Genomic DNA, 17,597 nt, shown 5'->3' with positions numbered 1-17,597 from the left:
CTCGTGGTGGTGTTCGTAGTGAGGCAGCGTTGGTGGCGGCGCTTCTGCGTTGGCGCATGGGGGTGGGCGACGGTTTGGCGGGTCGGTTTCATCCGGTTGGGCGGTTGGGTCTGGGAATGCGGGAGAAATCCCTGCCGGCTTCGGCCCCGACGCGGTGACACCTGCGGGTGCCACCATTCCTTCCTGGAGGGAGTCGGTGGTATTCACCCCCCACCTCCCTCCGCGTGCCGGGGGAAACCCTAGGACTCGTCCTGGTAGCAGCGTCGTCGGCGTCGCATTCCTTCTTGGAGGTGCTGCTTGGTACGTGGCGGTTCGGAACCTCGGTCTGTGGTGGTTTTTATCCGGTGGGCGCCGCGATGGCGGGTCATCCGCGCTTTGCCGAGCTGCCGTAGTTGGCATTTGTTTCTTCTTCCTTTTCTTTTGGTGTGTTGTGCTGCTCGCCACAGCGATCTCTGTATTTGGTGTTGGTTGCTTTGGAATACAAAGCGGGGGAAACCCTTTTTCGGTAAATCTATTTTGTAAATCCTAGTTCAAAAACTTCCATTGTTGAGAACGAAAATGTCTTCTGGCCACTAGTAAACGGGTCCCACATGGAAAAGACTTATGGAGCGTGATTTTATAGCGATTACGACTTTGCACAAAGTAGCGAGAGCCTCCGCTCCTTATGCGTTATGGAGGTTGCCTGCCGATATGGCGAGCCGGCTAGAGTTAGCTCTTATATTATGCTGTATTTTCTTTCACTAGGTTGTTTCTATAAATAGGATCTTTGATCTGAAAAGTCATCTTCTGCTCCCGAGCTCAAAAGAGCTCGGGATGAATGGTAAAATTCGAAAAAGATGAAAAACATTTCAAAAAAAACTGAATTTTTCTGGGTGAAAACATTGACAAAAGTTCTCAGTGCTTGCAAAATTACATCAAAAAATGACGTTCGTAGAAGTAGTGGCAAAAAGAAACAAAATTACTACTCCAAAATGTTTTGAAAATAACACTTTTGGAGCATCAATTCTTTTTCTACGACTTGCACGAATGTTATTTTGTGATGAAATTTTGTGGAACTGAGAACTTTTGTGAATGTTTGCTACCCAAAAAAAATCAGATTTTTTTTTTTTGGATTTTATTGTCCACGCATGCTCATTTGAGCTCGAGCTCAGAAACACCACGTCCCTTTGATCCCATCTTTGTTCCTCTGGTTTTAAAATCCAATGAGATGGTTGCCCCACACACACACACACACACACACACAAAGGAACATTCTCAACTAGCTCATGCATCGAACCGTAGTTAGATTTGAACCCAGACTGAAGCAGAATAAACTCTTCTTTCGGAGAAGAATAGGTTTTTCTTTTTTTTGAGTGGGTGGAGAAGAATAGCCAAACATGACTCCCTATCATGAGACGTCGCTCTGCAACGCCAGTCTAAACATTGCTCAAATCCAGTCCAGACTATTCATGCGCTACAAATCAAAGCTAGTTAATGTTGAGGTCCACCTTATCAATAGGAATGTTCAAGCAGTGAATGGAAAGATCCCCATCCTTTGGCGCCAAAGACAGGATGCAAAAGAACGACGACTGGCGAGGTCGGTCACTGGTCGAAGTCACACCACACAAACCCGGGAACTCGCTCTCTGCTAGCGTGTGCTATCCGGCATTTCCAATCCAGCAGCATCTCAGCCAGGGACATGGCGAGATCGGCGTACGTGAGCCTCCTTCGCGCCACCATCGCGCTCCTCCTCCTGCTGGCCCTCGGTGCACTAATCTTACACGCTTACGCATGAACGATAATCGAATATCTGGTAACATTCATGCAACCTTTTGTGGATTGACCTCTCTCCACGATCTGGATCTATCAAATAACCAACTCACTGGAGAGCTCCCAAGTTGCTGCTGGGAATTCAAACTTATGTTAGCTATGGACTTGTCCAACAATAGCTTTTCAGGTGAACTTCCCATACCAACAAGCTTGGGTCTTAAACTCCAGTCGCTTCGTCTTGCTAACAATAACTTTCTTGGGAGTTTTTCCATCCGTAATTGAAACCTGCAGAGATCTCGTCATCCTAGATCTTGGGAACAACAAGTTCTTCGGTGATATCCCCTCTTGGGTTGGAACAAGTGTTCCCCTTCTAACAGTTCTGAGCCTCCCATCCAACAATTTCAGTGGTGTTGTTCCACCCGAGTTATCCCAACATTCTAATCTGCAAGTCCTGGACCTGTCCAGCAACTCCTTCTCAGGTGAGATCCTCACGGCCATGCCAGACCACAATTGCTCCCTTGAGTCGTTTCATATCGCAGGCAATGGCTTCACGGGCGCCTTCCCGCCGTTGCTGCAAGGCTGCAACTCCCTGGCCACCCTGGACATTGGGAACAACCGGTTCTTTGGTGGTATCCCTGCATGGATCGGGAGTCAGCTTCCATCACTGAAAATCCTTAGGCTTAGATCAAACAATTTCACCGGACAAATTCCCCCAGAGTTATCGAGGCTTTCGGAACTTCAGCTGCTCGATATGGCCAACAATAGCTTGACAGGATCCATTCCGGCATCCTTCCACAACTTGAACTCCATGAGGCATAATCTTCCCCAGTTGGTCCAACCGAGGGATTCCGCTCCTTTAAAGATTATGCCCAATGGACGACCGCGAGTGGATCAGTTCCCAGAGAGAGTCAACATATCCTGGAAGGGCCGTGAACAAACTTTTCAGAAAAGCATCGGGTTAATCACAGGTATCGACCTATCATGTAATCGACTTACGGAGAACATCCCGGAGGAGCTAACATACCTCGAAGCTCTCCGGTTTCTGAACTTATCCAGAAATGATCTATCAGGCAGTATTCCAGAGAGAATCGGCAGACTGGAGCTCCTGGAGTTCCTTGACCTCTCATGGAATGAACTTTCAGGTGGCATTCCTCTCAGCATCTCAAATCTGCCAGCCCTCGGTGTGTTAAATCTCTCAAACAATCACCTACAGGGCCTCATACCCACCGGGAATCAGTTGCAGACACTTGCAGATCCGTCAATATATGGCAATAATCTAGGGCTCTGCGGCTTCCCCTTGAGCCCGTGTGAGCCTAGATTGGGCGAGGGAACTGAAGACCACACAAAACTCGTAGACCTGGGGCTGTGTTACTCTGTAATTCTTGGCGTTGTCTCTGGCTTCTGGCTTTGGTTTGGAGCTCTGTTCTTCCTGGAGCAGTGGAGATTTTGTTTTCTCCGTTCTGTTGATGGCTTATGGGTCAAGATAGGTGTCACCCGCTAAGGCTTTATATCATCACATGTAAATCAGCAGCAACGATATTAGCGTCAATTATGTACTGTATGCTCCTTTTATTTTTTACAGTTGTAACACTAAACTTAAACTATATTAGGAGTAAAATAACTGCTGAACTATAGAAATAAGATATAACTGGGTAATACAGATGCAGCTTTGTTACCTACCATTGCAGAGCAATATTGGAGAACGCAACCACCGGCAGAAGGGCATATCCTGAGAAGTAGAGCACAGCAAGAACTCATTAGTGCGACCACCTCGTTATCAGTCTCATTATAGCAAATGCAATTCTCCATGACAAACAAACCATAAACAAAAACAACTGGCGAGCCAAACAGCGAACCAGGTTTTTCTTTCTTTCTCCAGGACTACGGAACCCTGTATTACAACGTAAGTTTACATCATTTTTCCTTTCATTTTACATGAGTGCCGTTGCCAGCCACTTCTAACAAAGAGCAAAACAAGAACCCAGCCAGTGGGCACCGTTCCCTTGCTCTCAGTCTCCACGGCACACACTAACAAGTCGATCCCTTTGTGAGTTTCCATCTCTTCCTTCCTTCCTATGAGTTTTGTACATCACATGCACCATCATCTCCAACTTGGGAGCTTCAGTGAGTATCACAGAAGCATTAGCAACGGTGTCAGTGCTGGAAGCAACACATGTAGAGCTCAATAAAAAGCTCTCTTTGTCCCCGCCACCATCGCGTACAGCAACACGAGGCCAGCCAGCAGCTTCTTCGAAGCAAAAACTCTAAGATTGATCTTTACCCTGTGCGCCCTCATGAACCTCAGCACCGCCTGTCCCACAACCGCCAGCAGCGAACAGATAGCCACGAGAGCCATCCTAGCGGCGTCCTTCGGTCCCCCTATTGTCGTCAGATCGTTCCTGTCAAACTTGATGTACGTCGGGTTAGCAACGCTATCATCAGCAGCACCGTCGCAGCCAAGTCGAAGGGCGTCGTTCAGCCGGTCAGAGATGTGGATAAGGATCCTCGCGAGCCAGGCCACTTCAGTCTCCGAGATGGGCCTCTTCATCCAGTCGCCTCTGTATCTGACTTCGCCAAACTTGCTCCTCCCCGAATGGGGATGCTTAGGTGTAAATATCTCGCCGCGCCCTGGATGTTGATGCTGCAACTCTTGCGCTGAAGTATTCTGGTGGTGGATGCCTTCAATGCGCCCCTGGAAGATCTTTTTCATCCGGGATTTTATCAGATCCAACGACTGGAGAGCTTGTACTGTGTCGCCTGGCAGGCGTTGTATCTCCAACTCTGCCCGGATCAGAAGCAGCTTCAGAAAAATGAAAAACTGATATCAGCATCCACACTCCTTTAGCTTTTAGAAAAATATGAAAAAAAAATATACACAAGCAGAGCACAAATGAAAAATAACTCACCAGTATGCACAAGGTAATGTTAGTGAAATTACAAATTGTTCTCCCAGTACGTCAACATTGATACAAAATATAGTTTAACAAAGTTATAATCTTAATGGAAGTGTAAATTATGCCAGACAAATCACTAAACTATCTTCCAGCAATATAAGGCAACTCCAAATAAAATCTTCGCTACTAGCATGATAATCCTGTAGCTCAGTTGATTTGTTCAGCAGCACGACTCAAGTACTAATACGGTTGAACTGAAAATGGACACATATACTGGAAGTGGAATCAAGCATGTGATGATGTGATATAGTAATCATGGTTAGAGTGACTAGAACAAACAGCTTAAATTACAACAAATCATGTAACAAAATGTGTACCTGAAGCAGATGATAAGCCCCGTCCTCACCACTATTGAAAAGTCTTAGATCAGAGTTCCAATGCTCATGCAAGAAAGATCCATCTGCATCAGTTTCTGTCAGACCATCCTCCCAATCCTGTAACAGACCACACAGGTTATATAAATATTTAGGACAGCAACTTCATAATGTAATCAAATACAATTTCAAATCACAATTTAGCTGTAACCCACCTTTAGCTGCTCACGGATTGACGGAACATACTTCATTACATCATCTGATTCAGAAGAAGTTGACGGTGAAGTAACCAGTTTAGAATGATAGGCAATATCCACTTTATATAGAAGATCCACCAGTTCTGCTGATGAAGACAAGACTTCCAATACCTGAATAATACAAAACAAGCATGTAATTGGTCAAATAATACTCAAGGATAGTGCAAAACAGAATAAACAAAACAGTTCTTGTATTTCATTAATTTGTTTATCTGAAGCTGACTAGCTTGCTTCTCCCTGTTGTAATGGAAACCTTTGAATTGCACATAACCACAATAGGCACAAGGTGCTCCTTGACAAAACAATTATCATAGACTGTTTGGCACAGAAATGCATGACTAATACTTTTGGAGAGTATAAACTGAACAGAGAGCCTTAAAACACTGTGCAATAAAGTAAGAACATCCAACAAAGGACCTTAAGCATGTTACAGACTCGCACATTTACATTTATGTTTGGCAAACTTAGCAGGACAGTGTAGGAGGCTTAAACTATTGAAGACATATAGATATAGGCACAACATCAACTGGTGGCAGGTTATCACATTATATGTACATAAACAGAAATGTGCAGAAACCATTAGCTCAAAAGCTAACAGATCGACATACCTACCAAGGATGCTCCATTGACAGACTATATAATTTCGCTATGTCCTGCTTACACAAATTATATTTTATGGCATGTACCGTTCAGAACAGTGGGAGTTTCTCAATCGTATATTTACAATCCTAGCTTTGAGCGACCGAACAAGAACAGCAAACTTTCACAGATCTCTATCTCCTGGTGGTTCATCTTGGCCGTATCGGCTTCCTTATCGTACACCAAAGCATGAAGCTAAAAACACCGTCATGAGCCTAAAAATTATTTTTAGTTGCAAAACATGTACTGAGCTAGTAAAATAACTAAGACCCTGACACCTGCAAGGCGCAAATCCAGCACCCTCATTTCTCATGTTTCAGTTGTCACAACTTCTTGGCATTAATGACCATCAGGGAATATGAGACCTCAAGCGGCTAAATCTAACGCTGAACATAAATTCAATCACGTATGGCATGGCAACAGATGTAAAACTCAGGAGCCAGGACTAACCTTTAAAATCATCACGAGCACTGAGGAGACATCAGAGTGGATAAACTTGTGTGCAAAACCCAGGAAATGCACCACCATCGAGCTATAGAACAGGTAATTGGACAGCACATAACTCTTCCACGACGGAGTATACAGCAGCTCCCCTTTCTGCATCACCTGTGTGCCCATCCCCTGCATCCGGGACACGTCATACTCATCCAGCTCCTCCTGTGTAACCTTCCATGGCTCCATATATGCCAACCACACAGAGAAGACTTGCGTCGCATTTTTTATCACCGCGCCAATGGGGCAGAACAAGAAGGCCCTCAACACAAACCGATACATAGGCCTCTGTATCAGGGGATTCCAGAATCCAACCTGGCTATCGCAGACCACATTCCTCGCTGTCATTCCTTCGAACACCATGCGTGCAGGACCACCAACACAGCAGTTGAGGTACATGACGAGCAGCTTGACCGCGTCCCCGAGCCCAGGGGACGGCGGCTGCTCGCTCAGCTCGGCGCGAGCCCGGGAGGGCAGCTTGAGTCCGAACGCGCGGTACGTCTGCACAGGCAGCGGCGAGAAGTCGTCCCCCACGAGCCAGAACTGGACGAGGGTGTGGAGGAAGAACTCGGCGCGAGCAAAAGGGTCAGCGGCGTCAGCGCCTTCTTCGCTGGCCGTGCGCTGCAGGAGGGTGCCGGTGAGCCGGCGCACCGGCGTGCACGCGGCCGTCGGCACGAACTCCCTGAGGTAGGCGTAGAGCAGCTTGAGGTACAGACAGGGCTCAGGCTTCTGGCCCGGCTTGCGGGTGCCGGCGGCGGTGGGCGCGAGGGTGGAGACCCAGGACTCGATGCGGGAGCGCGATTTGTGGGTCGGGGCGGCGGCGGAGGCGACGGGATCGGCGGAGGAGACGGGGTAGTAGGCGAACCAGAAGAGGAAGTACTCGAAGACGGAGAGGTGGAGCTCGGAGCCGACGCGGGCGGCGAGGAGCGGGGAGGCGAGGGCGCGGGCGCCGGCGTCGGCGTCGGCGAGCGCGACGCGGAGCCAGTAGGGGAGGCGCTCGGAGGGGAAGACGAAGCGGATGAGGTCGCGGCGGTCGGCGGCGGCGGCGGCGGCGAGGAGCGGGCCGGAGGGGGCGAGGAGGGCGAGGAGGAGGCCGGCGAGCGCCGGGTCGGGGTCGGGGCCGGCGGCGGCGAGGTCGAGGAAGGAGGGGGAGGACGGGGAGGAGACGAAGAGGCGGTAGAGGACGGCGGGGAAGGCGTCGGCGAAGAAGGCGCGCGGGTGGTCGGCGGGGGCGTGGCGGGCCAGGTAGTCGAGCACGGCGGAGGCCGCGGCGGCGGCCGCCGGGGGCGTGGATGCGCCGAGGACAGCGGCGGCGAGCGCGGCGGCGTCGGCCATTCTGGTGGGTGGGGGAAGGGGTGGGGGCTAGGGTTTTGGAACGGCAGCGCAACGGCGGTGAGACGGGGTGGGGGGAAGTGGGGCCGGGCCTGGAGGACGACGTGGCGTATCCGTCGGGTACGAGAAGAGTCCGACTATGAAGAGTGTCTGGTGGCTCTCATCTTCAAGATTTTCCGACCTTTTTTATCACATTCTAGTAGCTCTCATCTTCAAGATTTTGTCCTCATTATAACCCAAAGTAGCACGTCTGGGTTGGACGCCGAGATAAACAGATGAGTCTCAAATCACTCGAGGTTGGTGTTGAAGGTGGCCACCACAACTCGCCCTCCTCGCCCCCTCCGGCGAACCCATACGCTCCTAGATAAAGAGTAAATTCGAGAACTTCACCCCCAACGGATGAGTCTCGAATCACTCTGAGTTGGTTTTGAAGGTACCACCATACATTTATATACGTCTCCGGAGCACACCACAATCAAAGAATTTTTTTTTGGAGGAACCTCTAACCGGCTAGGAGCCCAAGCTTCAAGAGTAACAACTTGATGAAGATGAGCGAGTTGGGGAGGCACACAACGGTTTGGTAGGAATGTAAATCGGATGAATCTCCTCCAATCCCTGAAGAATCGGAGTGTTTGGATGGATGGGGATGGAGATCTCAAGATTTTAGGGTTTGGTGGATGAGAGCTGGAGGAAGATTGGTGTTAAAGGTAGAAGAAGGTTGGGTATATCTCTACTATTAAAGGAGGATCGAACGTCGTGATGGTTCGACCTCAAACCATCCCGCGATGCCCTCGTTCCCTCCATCCCGCGATCGCCTCGTTCCCTCCACCCCGTCCTCCTCAGAATCCTCCTCTACCCACGCACAATAAAAGAAAAAAAGCCACGATCAGGAACCCACGTCCCACGCCCAATGCCCAACCCCCTCGCTCCTCCCAATCCCATATCTCTCCAGAGCTCGATCTCGGTCCTCCTCCACCACGCGCCCGCTTCCTCCCACGACTGTGGCCCGACTTCTCCTCCTCCTCCTCCCTCACAATCCACGTCCCCGCCGCGCCGGCATAGGCGGCGACTCCGGCGCCCATGCTCCTAGCACTCGAGCACCGCCCATGCATAGACGCTGCCGTCAGCCGCATCACCGAGGTCGAGTCCATCGAATCAACCCTTGCCCTCGCCTGTGTCAGTGGCTCCGCCCGTCTCGATGCGATCTGTTACTCTCTCTCGATCATCGGACTCATCTCTGGCGAGTACGGCCTCGGTGCGGACGCTGCGGCGGACAACAATAGTGCTGGCTAATCGCTAGCTCGTCCGAGTTATTGGTCGACGCCGTCCTGCCGCCTCTCTCTGTGCCGGCGCCCACGCCGTACTCCGCACTCCGCATGTTCTTCGAAAAAGGCAAGGATAAACACTGATTTTCACCCCCTCCAGCAGCAAGGTTGGCATCCCCTCTATCTCTCATCTTTTTTTACATCCTTGTCATAATGCTGCTCTGTGTTGCTGTTGTTGCATGAATGAAGTGACATGATGTTGTTGTATGAATAAAAGTGAGGTGCTGATTTTGGAATAAAATTGACTTGTTTGCAGATTCTTGTTGTAACACCCCGGATGTAACTTTCCATATTTGTAACTCCAACTCTTGCCATTTCCGGCTATGTGCTATGATATTCCCTCCGTGGTCGGGTTTTGTCTTTCGTTTTGCATTTTATCCATGTCATGCATTCCATATCATGTCATCATGTGCATTGCATTTGCATACGTGTTCGTCTCATGCATCCGAGCATTTTCCCCGTTGTCCGTTTTGCAATCCGGCGCTCCCACCTCCTCCGGCGCACCCCTCTTGTTTTTCTTTCGTGAGCGGGTGTCAGACATTCTCGGAATGGACCGAGGCCTGTCAAGTGGCCCTAGTATACCACCGGGAGACCACCGGTCAAGTTTCGTTTCATTTGGAGGTCGTTTGGTACTCCAATGGTTAACCGGGGCCTTCTGTGTGTTGCAGCAAAACCCCCCTCAAAACAGCCCAAAACCCACCAAACTCTCTTCCATGCTGTAGGTCGTTCGATCACGATCGTGTGGGCGAAAACCGCACCTCATTTGGACTCTCCTAGCTCCCTCTACCTATATACATGCAACCCTCCCAAAATACATTCGCAGATCAACCCTAACATTTTCCCCCGCCGCCGCCGGACACGTCCGTACCCCGCCGGACGAAGCCCCGCAGCCACTCCGAGCTCGACACGTGGCAGCCCGCCGCCGCCCGTACCCCGCGCCGCCGCGGCCCGCGAGGGCCCAGCGCCGGCCCCCGAGCCCGTTCGCGCCCCGCCGCCCGTGCCCTCATCTGCGTCGCGCCTGCCTCGCCGCGTCGCCGCCGTAGCCTCGCCGCCCCCCCGCCGTCGCCTCGCCGTGCCCCGCCGCCCCGCGCCGCCGCCGTGCCTCGCCGCCCCGCGCCGCCGCCGTGCCCCGCCGTGTCGCCCTCTCCTCTCCCGTCGCCGGCGAGCGTCGCCCGAGCCCCGGCCAGATCCAATCGAGCTCGAGGTTGACTTTTTCCGAGACCCCGAGATATTTCCAAATCTTTTGCATTTTCACATTATATACCCCTGTTCATCATGGCATAACTCTCTGCATATAGCTCCGTTTCGCGCGTGTAATATATCGAATAGTTCGTCTCGTGATGCTCTACATTTTGTTCAATTTCACCATGTTCATTAGAGGCCATCTTGATTCCTAAATCTCTGGTGCAAGAGTGCAAGTTGCTGTTGTCTGCTGTTACTTAGCAGAACTTGAGGATTTGTTATTTTTGTATCATTTAATCTGTGCATCTTATGGGCATGAGCTCTACATGTGTTTTGTTGTATGCCATGTCATCTTTCCAGTGGTGTATCCCATGTATTTTTGTGATCTCTTTGGTGACTAGCACAAGCATGCAAACTAGGCCCCGTAATGTTTCTGATTTCAGAGACAGTGATTTCTCCAAGTCTTTGTCTGCTGTTATTTTGTTGCCATGTGAACTTGATGCTACAGAGAGATCCATGCATATTTTGGTGATGTTCAGTAAGGATGTTTTGTAGCTATTGTTGTAATTGATCCATTCCTGTCTTTGTTTGTAATTATGGAGTGCCATAGCATGACTCAATCTTGCTCTACTTTTGCTATAAAATATTTTTGGCAGATTGTTTACGTGTTATTCAATTTTTTCAAGCTTGTTGTAGTTGATCCATACATGCTATGCTTTTGTTCTTGCCATGGATAGCTTCATAAACTTGCCATCTTGTTGTAGATATGCTTTTTTTGTCATGCATTGCTTTGTGGTGAGTGCATCAAGCTCACCAAGATGCCTTCATATTATTGTTTCTGCCATGCTCTGTTTTCTGCTAAGTCTGGAACCTGTTAACGAAACTTGCTATGTTTACATGGTTGCCATCATATCTTCTGATCCTTTTTGGCTTATGGTTAGTAAGGAGATTTTGTCATATGCATTTAGTAGAATACTGCCATGCCTTGTTTTGCCATGTTAAGTTGCTGTAGCATATTGTTTTTGTGCTCTGAACATTGCTACCTGATACTGTTTTCTGCCATGTCCAGTAATTTCACTGTGTCTGTGAACCTATTATTTTTTGCACTTTTGCCATGCTTGTTTGAGCTTGTTATGTTGTGATCTAGCCATAGCTCAGTGTTCATCTTTTGTCAAGCATCTCCTGTAGATTACTGCCATATACTTTGTTGCTACGTTGGAGTGTTGTAGCATTGTTGCTTGTTGCATTTTAAGTGCTATCATGCTGTTAATCGCAGATTCGTGTCATTCTTGTTTTGCTTGCCATTTGCAAACCGTGGATCCGTTTCCGGTGATCTTTATATCGATTTCGACCGAAATCATCTCATCTTTCCAGTGGCATGCTTGGTTTGCCAAGTTACTGCCTTGTTCATCATTTTCCTTCCGGAGCACGCATATGCATCGCATATCATATCTTGCATATCATACATGTTTTGCATCATGTTGCTTGTGCATTTCTCATGATTGATTGTGGTCATGTGGCTTGTGTTCTTGTCTTGGGTAGAGCCGGGAGACGAGTTCGTGAACGAGGAACCTGTTGAGTACGCTTACGAGGATCAAGCTCTCGACAACTCTGAGAACCTTGCAGGCAAGATGACTACCCCTCGAAATCACTTTTATCTTTGCTTTGCTAGTTGTTCGCTCTATTGCCATGCTGCGCTACCTATCACTTGCTTTATCATGCCTCCCATATTTCCATGTCAGCCTCTAACCATCCTTTCCCAAACCGTTGTTTGGCTAAGTTACCGCTTTTGCTCAGCCCTTCTTATAGCGTTGCTAGTTGCAGGTGAAGTTGAAGTTTGTTCCATGTTGGAACATGGATATGTTGGGATATCATAATATCTCTTATTATATTAATGCATCTATATATTTGGTAAAGGGTGGAAGGCTCGGCCTTATGCCTGGTGTTTTGTTCCACTCTTGCCGCCCTAGTTTCTGTCATACCGGTATTATGTTCCTTGAGTTTGCATTCCTTACGCAGTCGGGTGATTTATGGGACCCCCTTGACAGTTCGCCTTGAATAAAACTCCTCCAGCAAGGCCCAACCTTGGTTTTACCATTTGCCACCTAAGCCTTTTCCCCCGGGTTTTCACGAGCCCGAGGGTCATCTTATTTTAACCCCTGGGCCAGTGTTCCTCTGAGTGCTGGTCCAAACTAGAGCACCGTGCGGGACCGTCCCTTGACAACTTGGGTTATGTTGGTACCTGTACGCTTCGCTTATCCAGTGTGCCCTGAGAACGAGATATGTGCAGCTCCTATCGGGATTTGTCGGCACATTCGGGCGGCTTTGCTGGTCTTATTTTACCATTGTCGAAATGTCTTGTAAACCGGGATTCCGAGACTGATCGGGTCTTTCCGGGAGAAGATTTATCCTTCGTTGACCATGAGAGCTTATGATGGGCTAAGTTGGGACACCCCTGCAGGGTATTATCTTTCGAAAGCCGTGCCCGCGGTTATGAGGCAGATGGGAATTTGTTAATGTCCGGTTGTAGAGAACTTGTCACCTGACCCAGTTAAAATACATCAACTGTGTGTGTAGCCGTGATGGTCTCTTCTCGGCGGAGTCCGGGAAGTGAACACGGTTTGAGTTATGCATGACGTAAGTAGGAGTTCAGGATCACTTCTTGGTCATTACTAGATGACGACCGTTCCGTTCCTTCTCTTCTCGCTCTCATTTGCGTATGTTAACCACCATATCCGCTTAGTGCCTGCTGCAGTTTCAGGTTAGGGTCACAGATTGCTGAGTCCTCGTGACTCACAGATTCTACCAAAACAGTTGCAGGTGCCGGCGATGCCAGTGCAGATGATGGGATCGACCTCAAGTGGGAGTTCGATGAGGAACGTGGTCGTTACTATGTGTCTTTTCCTGATGATCAGTAGTGGAGTCCAGTTGGGACGATCGGGGATCTAGCATTTGGGGTTATCTTATTTTCATTTGGATCTTGACCGTAGTCGGTCTATGTATGTATTTTGGATGATGTATGAATTATATTTATGTATTGTGTGAAGTGGCGATTGTAAGCCAACTCTTTATCCCATTCTTGTTCATTACATGGGATTGTGTGAAGATGACCCTTCTTGCGACAAAACCACAATGCGGTTATGCCTCTAAGTCGTGCCTCGACACGTGGGAGATATAGCCGCATCGTGGGCGTTACACTTGTATGGACAGAAGAAAGATAGGGTTAACCTTTTACACTAACGGTTGTATGGATGTCGATGGCCGTCACCGATCAAAGGAGGGTGACGCCATACATTGTGGAGATGCCGCACTCGACCGAGCTCCAAGTCAAGACAGTGTGGCAACCGACGAGCAGAGTCTCCTTGTTGAGGAGGTCCTGTACATTCCTGCCCTCGCAAGAACCTGCACTGGTTTGATTTGGTCCAATTCCATTTGATTCAGTAGTTGTGGTCGTGCTGAATTCTCAGATTCAACATTTGTTTGGCAGGTCTTTACTCCAGTGGAGTCACTGAGATAGAAGTAGGACAGGAAGAAAAAGAACGTCATTATATTCAGGTCGAGTGGTAAATGCTTACATATGTTCTTGATCCCCAGATATAACTTGCTTCTATACGTACTTTTCTTGTTGGTGAACATAACTAGAGAAAATATTTTGTGTGGTTTTAACATGTTCTGATTGTGAAAATTCATAATTTGATACGCATCTTTTATTTGTGTTTCGATGCTCATATTGCATGGTTCAGTGACTGCTTCAACATTACAAAAAGGTGGAGTAAATACTTTTGTTACAGAATTCTAGGCATTAGTTAAAACAGTAACGAAGGCAAGAAGAACTGAGAGCAGCTTTTGATGTTTGTTCGCTATGGTCTTCTTCAATTTTCGTAAGGGCATTTGCTGCCATCTAACACAGGAGCAGGAGTGGTAGGACCGCATGAGGCAGGAAGTGCCCGGCCATTGGGGATCCGGACGAGGTCGCCAACAAGATCACCTCGTCCTCGACTGTAGATTATCCACCTCTGAACCTCCCACCGTACCAGTTGCTTCAGTTCAGTCCCCATCTTTCTCGTGGATATCTATTACATAATTGACAATGACAGCCAGAAGCTCACTCTTGGGCATCATCTCAGATACCTGCGCCATCCATACCAACTACATAGGATCAGGGCTCCACTGCTCCAACACTTCACCTCCCTTTCCTTCCCGTTCCTTCAACGAGGCAACTATAAGTACTCTATGAGTATCATTTCCAGTTTGCCGATGATTGTTGTCTTTCCTGAGATTTAGCGGCTTGTTCCTTGTAGGATATCTTACTCTCAGATGTCGCTAGCCATTGCCTCGGTTCTGCAACACTTCAACCAATTGTTGATTATTGTCAACATTGGGAGGATCACTTAGTTGTACAGTTTGCTGCACAAATTTATGGTAAAGTTGTAAAACAATTCTAATGTTACCATCGAGTAATCAGTTTTATCTTGATTGTGGAGGTCGTCCCACTACTAGAAAAAGGCTTACTAGTGGTGCATCAGTTTTGCCTACTAATGGCGCACTACTGGTGCGCCACTAGCACCACGCCACTAGTATTTTTTACTAATGGCGCACCACTAGTGCGCCATTAGCGCCATTAGTATCTGGTATACTAATGGCGCATCAGGCAGTGCGCCATTAGTATAGGCCACGGTGCGCCATTAGTAAGCCTCCCAGGAGGCCATATTTACCCATGTGCCTAGCCATACTAATGGCGCACCGCGTGGTGATGCGCCATTAGTATCCTTTGGCATACTAATGGCGCACTGAGGTGTGATGCGCCATTTGTATGTATATTAGGGATTTTTTTTTCTTTTCTGATTTTTGCACATATTACAAAATATATTATTGGACAGAATATAAGCAGCACCACACAGCAACAGCAGATTCATCGAATACAATAGAAGATTAGTCTCCGAATACAATTCATCATATTAGTCTCCGAATTCAAAAGACCGAACAAAGATAGAACATTACAAGTCTCGAGACCGCGAGTAGCGAGTTTGTCGAAAGTAATACTAATCCTAACAAGTCCTACTAATCATCATCATACAACTTCTACTCGTTATTAATAACAAGTCATACGATCATCATCCTGATAGTCATCCAACCAACCCTACTTAATTATTCTTAGCACATGATCATCAATATTAGGCAGGACCTAAATACCCTATTTAAGGTAAAATAGCATAAAACAATATAGACCCTGACTCTCCATTATGGAGAATGGAGATCATCCTGTCTCCAATTCTTGCGCGGCGCTTCCTTTTGCTTCCAAGTACCTCCTTACGACTGTCCATACATTTTTTCCATTCTCTGATTAGCATGTCTCCACTTCTTCTAGAAATCCGGTATGGACAATTGAGATTCGTAGGATGACCTGGATATAAGTTGAAAACACGAAGGCTGCCATTCTGATACATCAAATGAGGCACACAATCCTCAGGGATTCTCTGTTGAAAAACATAGTAATAACTTCATAGTTAGCAATGATGTACTAGTTTTAGAAGTATGCAAAAAATGCACGGATGTCGTAATAGTAAAAATTCTTACCAGGGTATTCCATGGTAGTTACCATAGTTCAACACGTGCACTGGTGGCACGTATTGACCATAATGTTGAGGAGTTTGATTGTAGATATTGTAATTCTCAAGATCAGTACAAAATCCGACCAGATGATTTTTCTCCTGATAAGTTAACTCGGAGCCATCGGTGTAGTGGGTTTTGTCTACCATGTTCCGCACATTTTTTGAACAATCAAAATAAGTTGTCAATGGAAATAAGTTGTCAACTATTTTGAAATAAACAATATAAATTAGTTAATAATTAACTATGTTTGAGAAACTCACATAGCGGTAGAACTGGAGGCGTATCAACAAGGACCCAAATGTTCATATTGTCATGGTCGGTGTCAGGATCACCAAGATCCATGATGACAAGCATACCCTCATCAAAACCATACATCTTGCAAAATGCTTCCCAATTTTTGCAACCAAAATGGGTTACGCTCTCAGCATTATACAGATTTACTTCAAAATCCACATCATGATGTGTCCTTAGGTGAATTTTCTTCGTTTCAAAATTTTCATGATCTTCAAAATCCATCCTCTCCAAGACATAGCGTCTTGCATGGCATGGGATAAACTATACTCGAATTGTAAAAGATGAAATTACACGTTGAAATAGTTGAAGTCATGCTTAATTATGAAAAAAAACACTTGTCGTCGTTGCGTACCGTTTCAACTTCGAAGGTCTCCTCGAGCTTAATGCTGAAGCGCCGATCATCGTCCAGGTGAGGCCTGTCGCACAGACCTCGACCGTCGTGGCACCAGTCGCACTACCCCGGGAGACTTTCGTCGTCCGATGACGACATTTCCTATGTTCATAATTCAAAACTACATCATCTCTGTTGGGTCCAATAAGATAATTCACAGTGTGGTGAAAACACGCCCTTCGAACTGGTTTGAGCAATTGGTGAATGGAGATGGTCTAAGATTTTCAGTAGTAAGAAGTGAAGTGGTAATTTTGAGAGCAAATGGTTAGGATGAGTGGTTCCTACTTAATTAAGTACTAAGACCCCGGCCCATGCATTAGTCACAAGTACCCCATATGTCCTATTTCATGGAAAAGTCATGCTAAAATTCATGGAAAATTTCAGCATGACCTTTGCTGAAAATAGGACATATGGAGTACCCGAATTTGCCGGAACGGAAGTTAATCGACATTCCAGCAAACTCAAGGGCCTCTCGGGGTACAGCAGCAGCATCACAAGTTGACAAAATTTCAGTATTACAGACTTGCTGTCAGCATCACAAGTAGTACCAATGGAAGTGGAGCATTACTACTCTACAGAAAGATAACGCAATGTAACAAAAGTGTAACTCTATCTATCTACAATGAGTGGAAATGGCCAAGCCTAAACAACTTACTACTCGATTGATTAAGCATGTGGATTTGTCAATGATTAATATGATATAAGTGTAACTCTGAAATGAAAGACCATATAGATAAAACAATGCAATAGAAATGAAAGACCATGTGGATTTTCTCAGAACTTTAAGCGCAAATGTCAAGAGCACAGAGTACACATTCTCAAAGAGAAGTTCAGTTCTGCAATCGACAAACCAGACACTTTAATTTTTATCAAGGAAGGGTTTACCCCTCCGATTTCCATTAAGAGAAACCAACAACAAACTACAAGAACCAGTTATCTTACAAAGATAAAACCAAAAGCTACTTACTACAGGAGCTTATGTCTGGACCTGATGACAACACTGCTTATGGACCCTTATAACTTGGTGCACTTGCATTCAGTCACCACCACCAAAT

At 47.1% G+C, this 17,597-nt stretch overlaps 1 protein-coding gene and 1 non-coding gene across 2 annotated transcripts; one reads left to right on the top strand and one right to left on the bottom strand.

The window, feature by feature from the left end:
* The first annotated feature begins 1,549 nt into the window (after nt 1-1,549).
* LOC109776471 (uncharacterized) lies at nt 1,550-3,344 on the top strand. Its single transcript, XM_040387705.3, has 2 exons — nt 1,550-1,745; nt 1,929-3,344. Exons 1-2 carry the CDS (start codon nt 1,679-1,681, stop codon nt 3,248-3,250), a joined length of 1,389 nt encoding a protein of 462 aa, XP_040243639.2. The 5' UTR covers nt 1,550-1,678; the 3' UTR covers nt 3,251-3,344.
* A 162-nt stretch (nt 3,345-3,506) lies between these two features.
* Nucleotides 3,507-7,905, bottom strand: LOC109776472 (uncharacterized). Its single transcript, XR_006662480.2, has 4 exons — nt 6,364-7,905; nt 5,233-5,385; nt 5,021-5,137; nt 3,507-4,549 (listed from the first exon to the last, which is right to left on the bottom strand). It is a non-coding gene; the product is annotated as an uncharacterized protein (transcript).
* Nucleotides 7,906-17,597: the final 9,692 nt, after the last annotated feature.

This window comes from Aegilops tauschii, chromosome 4, assembly GCF_002575655.3.
Source record: "Aegilops tauschii subsp. strangulata cultivar AL8/78 chromosome 4, Aet v6.0, whole genome shotgun sequence".
In the NCBI taxonomy this organism is placed as follows: Eukaryota; Viridiplantae; Streptophyta; class Magnoliopsida; order Poales; family Poaceae; genus Aegilops; species Aegilops tauschii.
The sequence above is the reverse complement of the archived record's forward strand: the minus strand, read 5'-3'. Positions and strand labels throughout refer to the sequence as shown.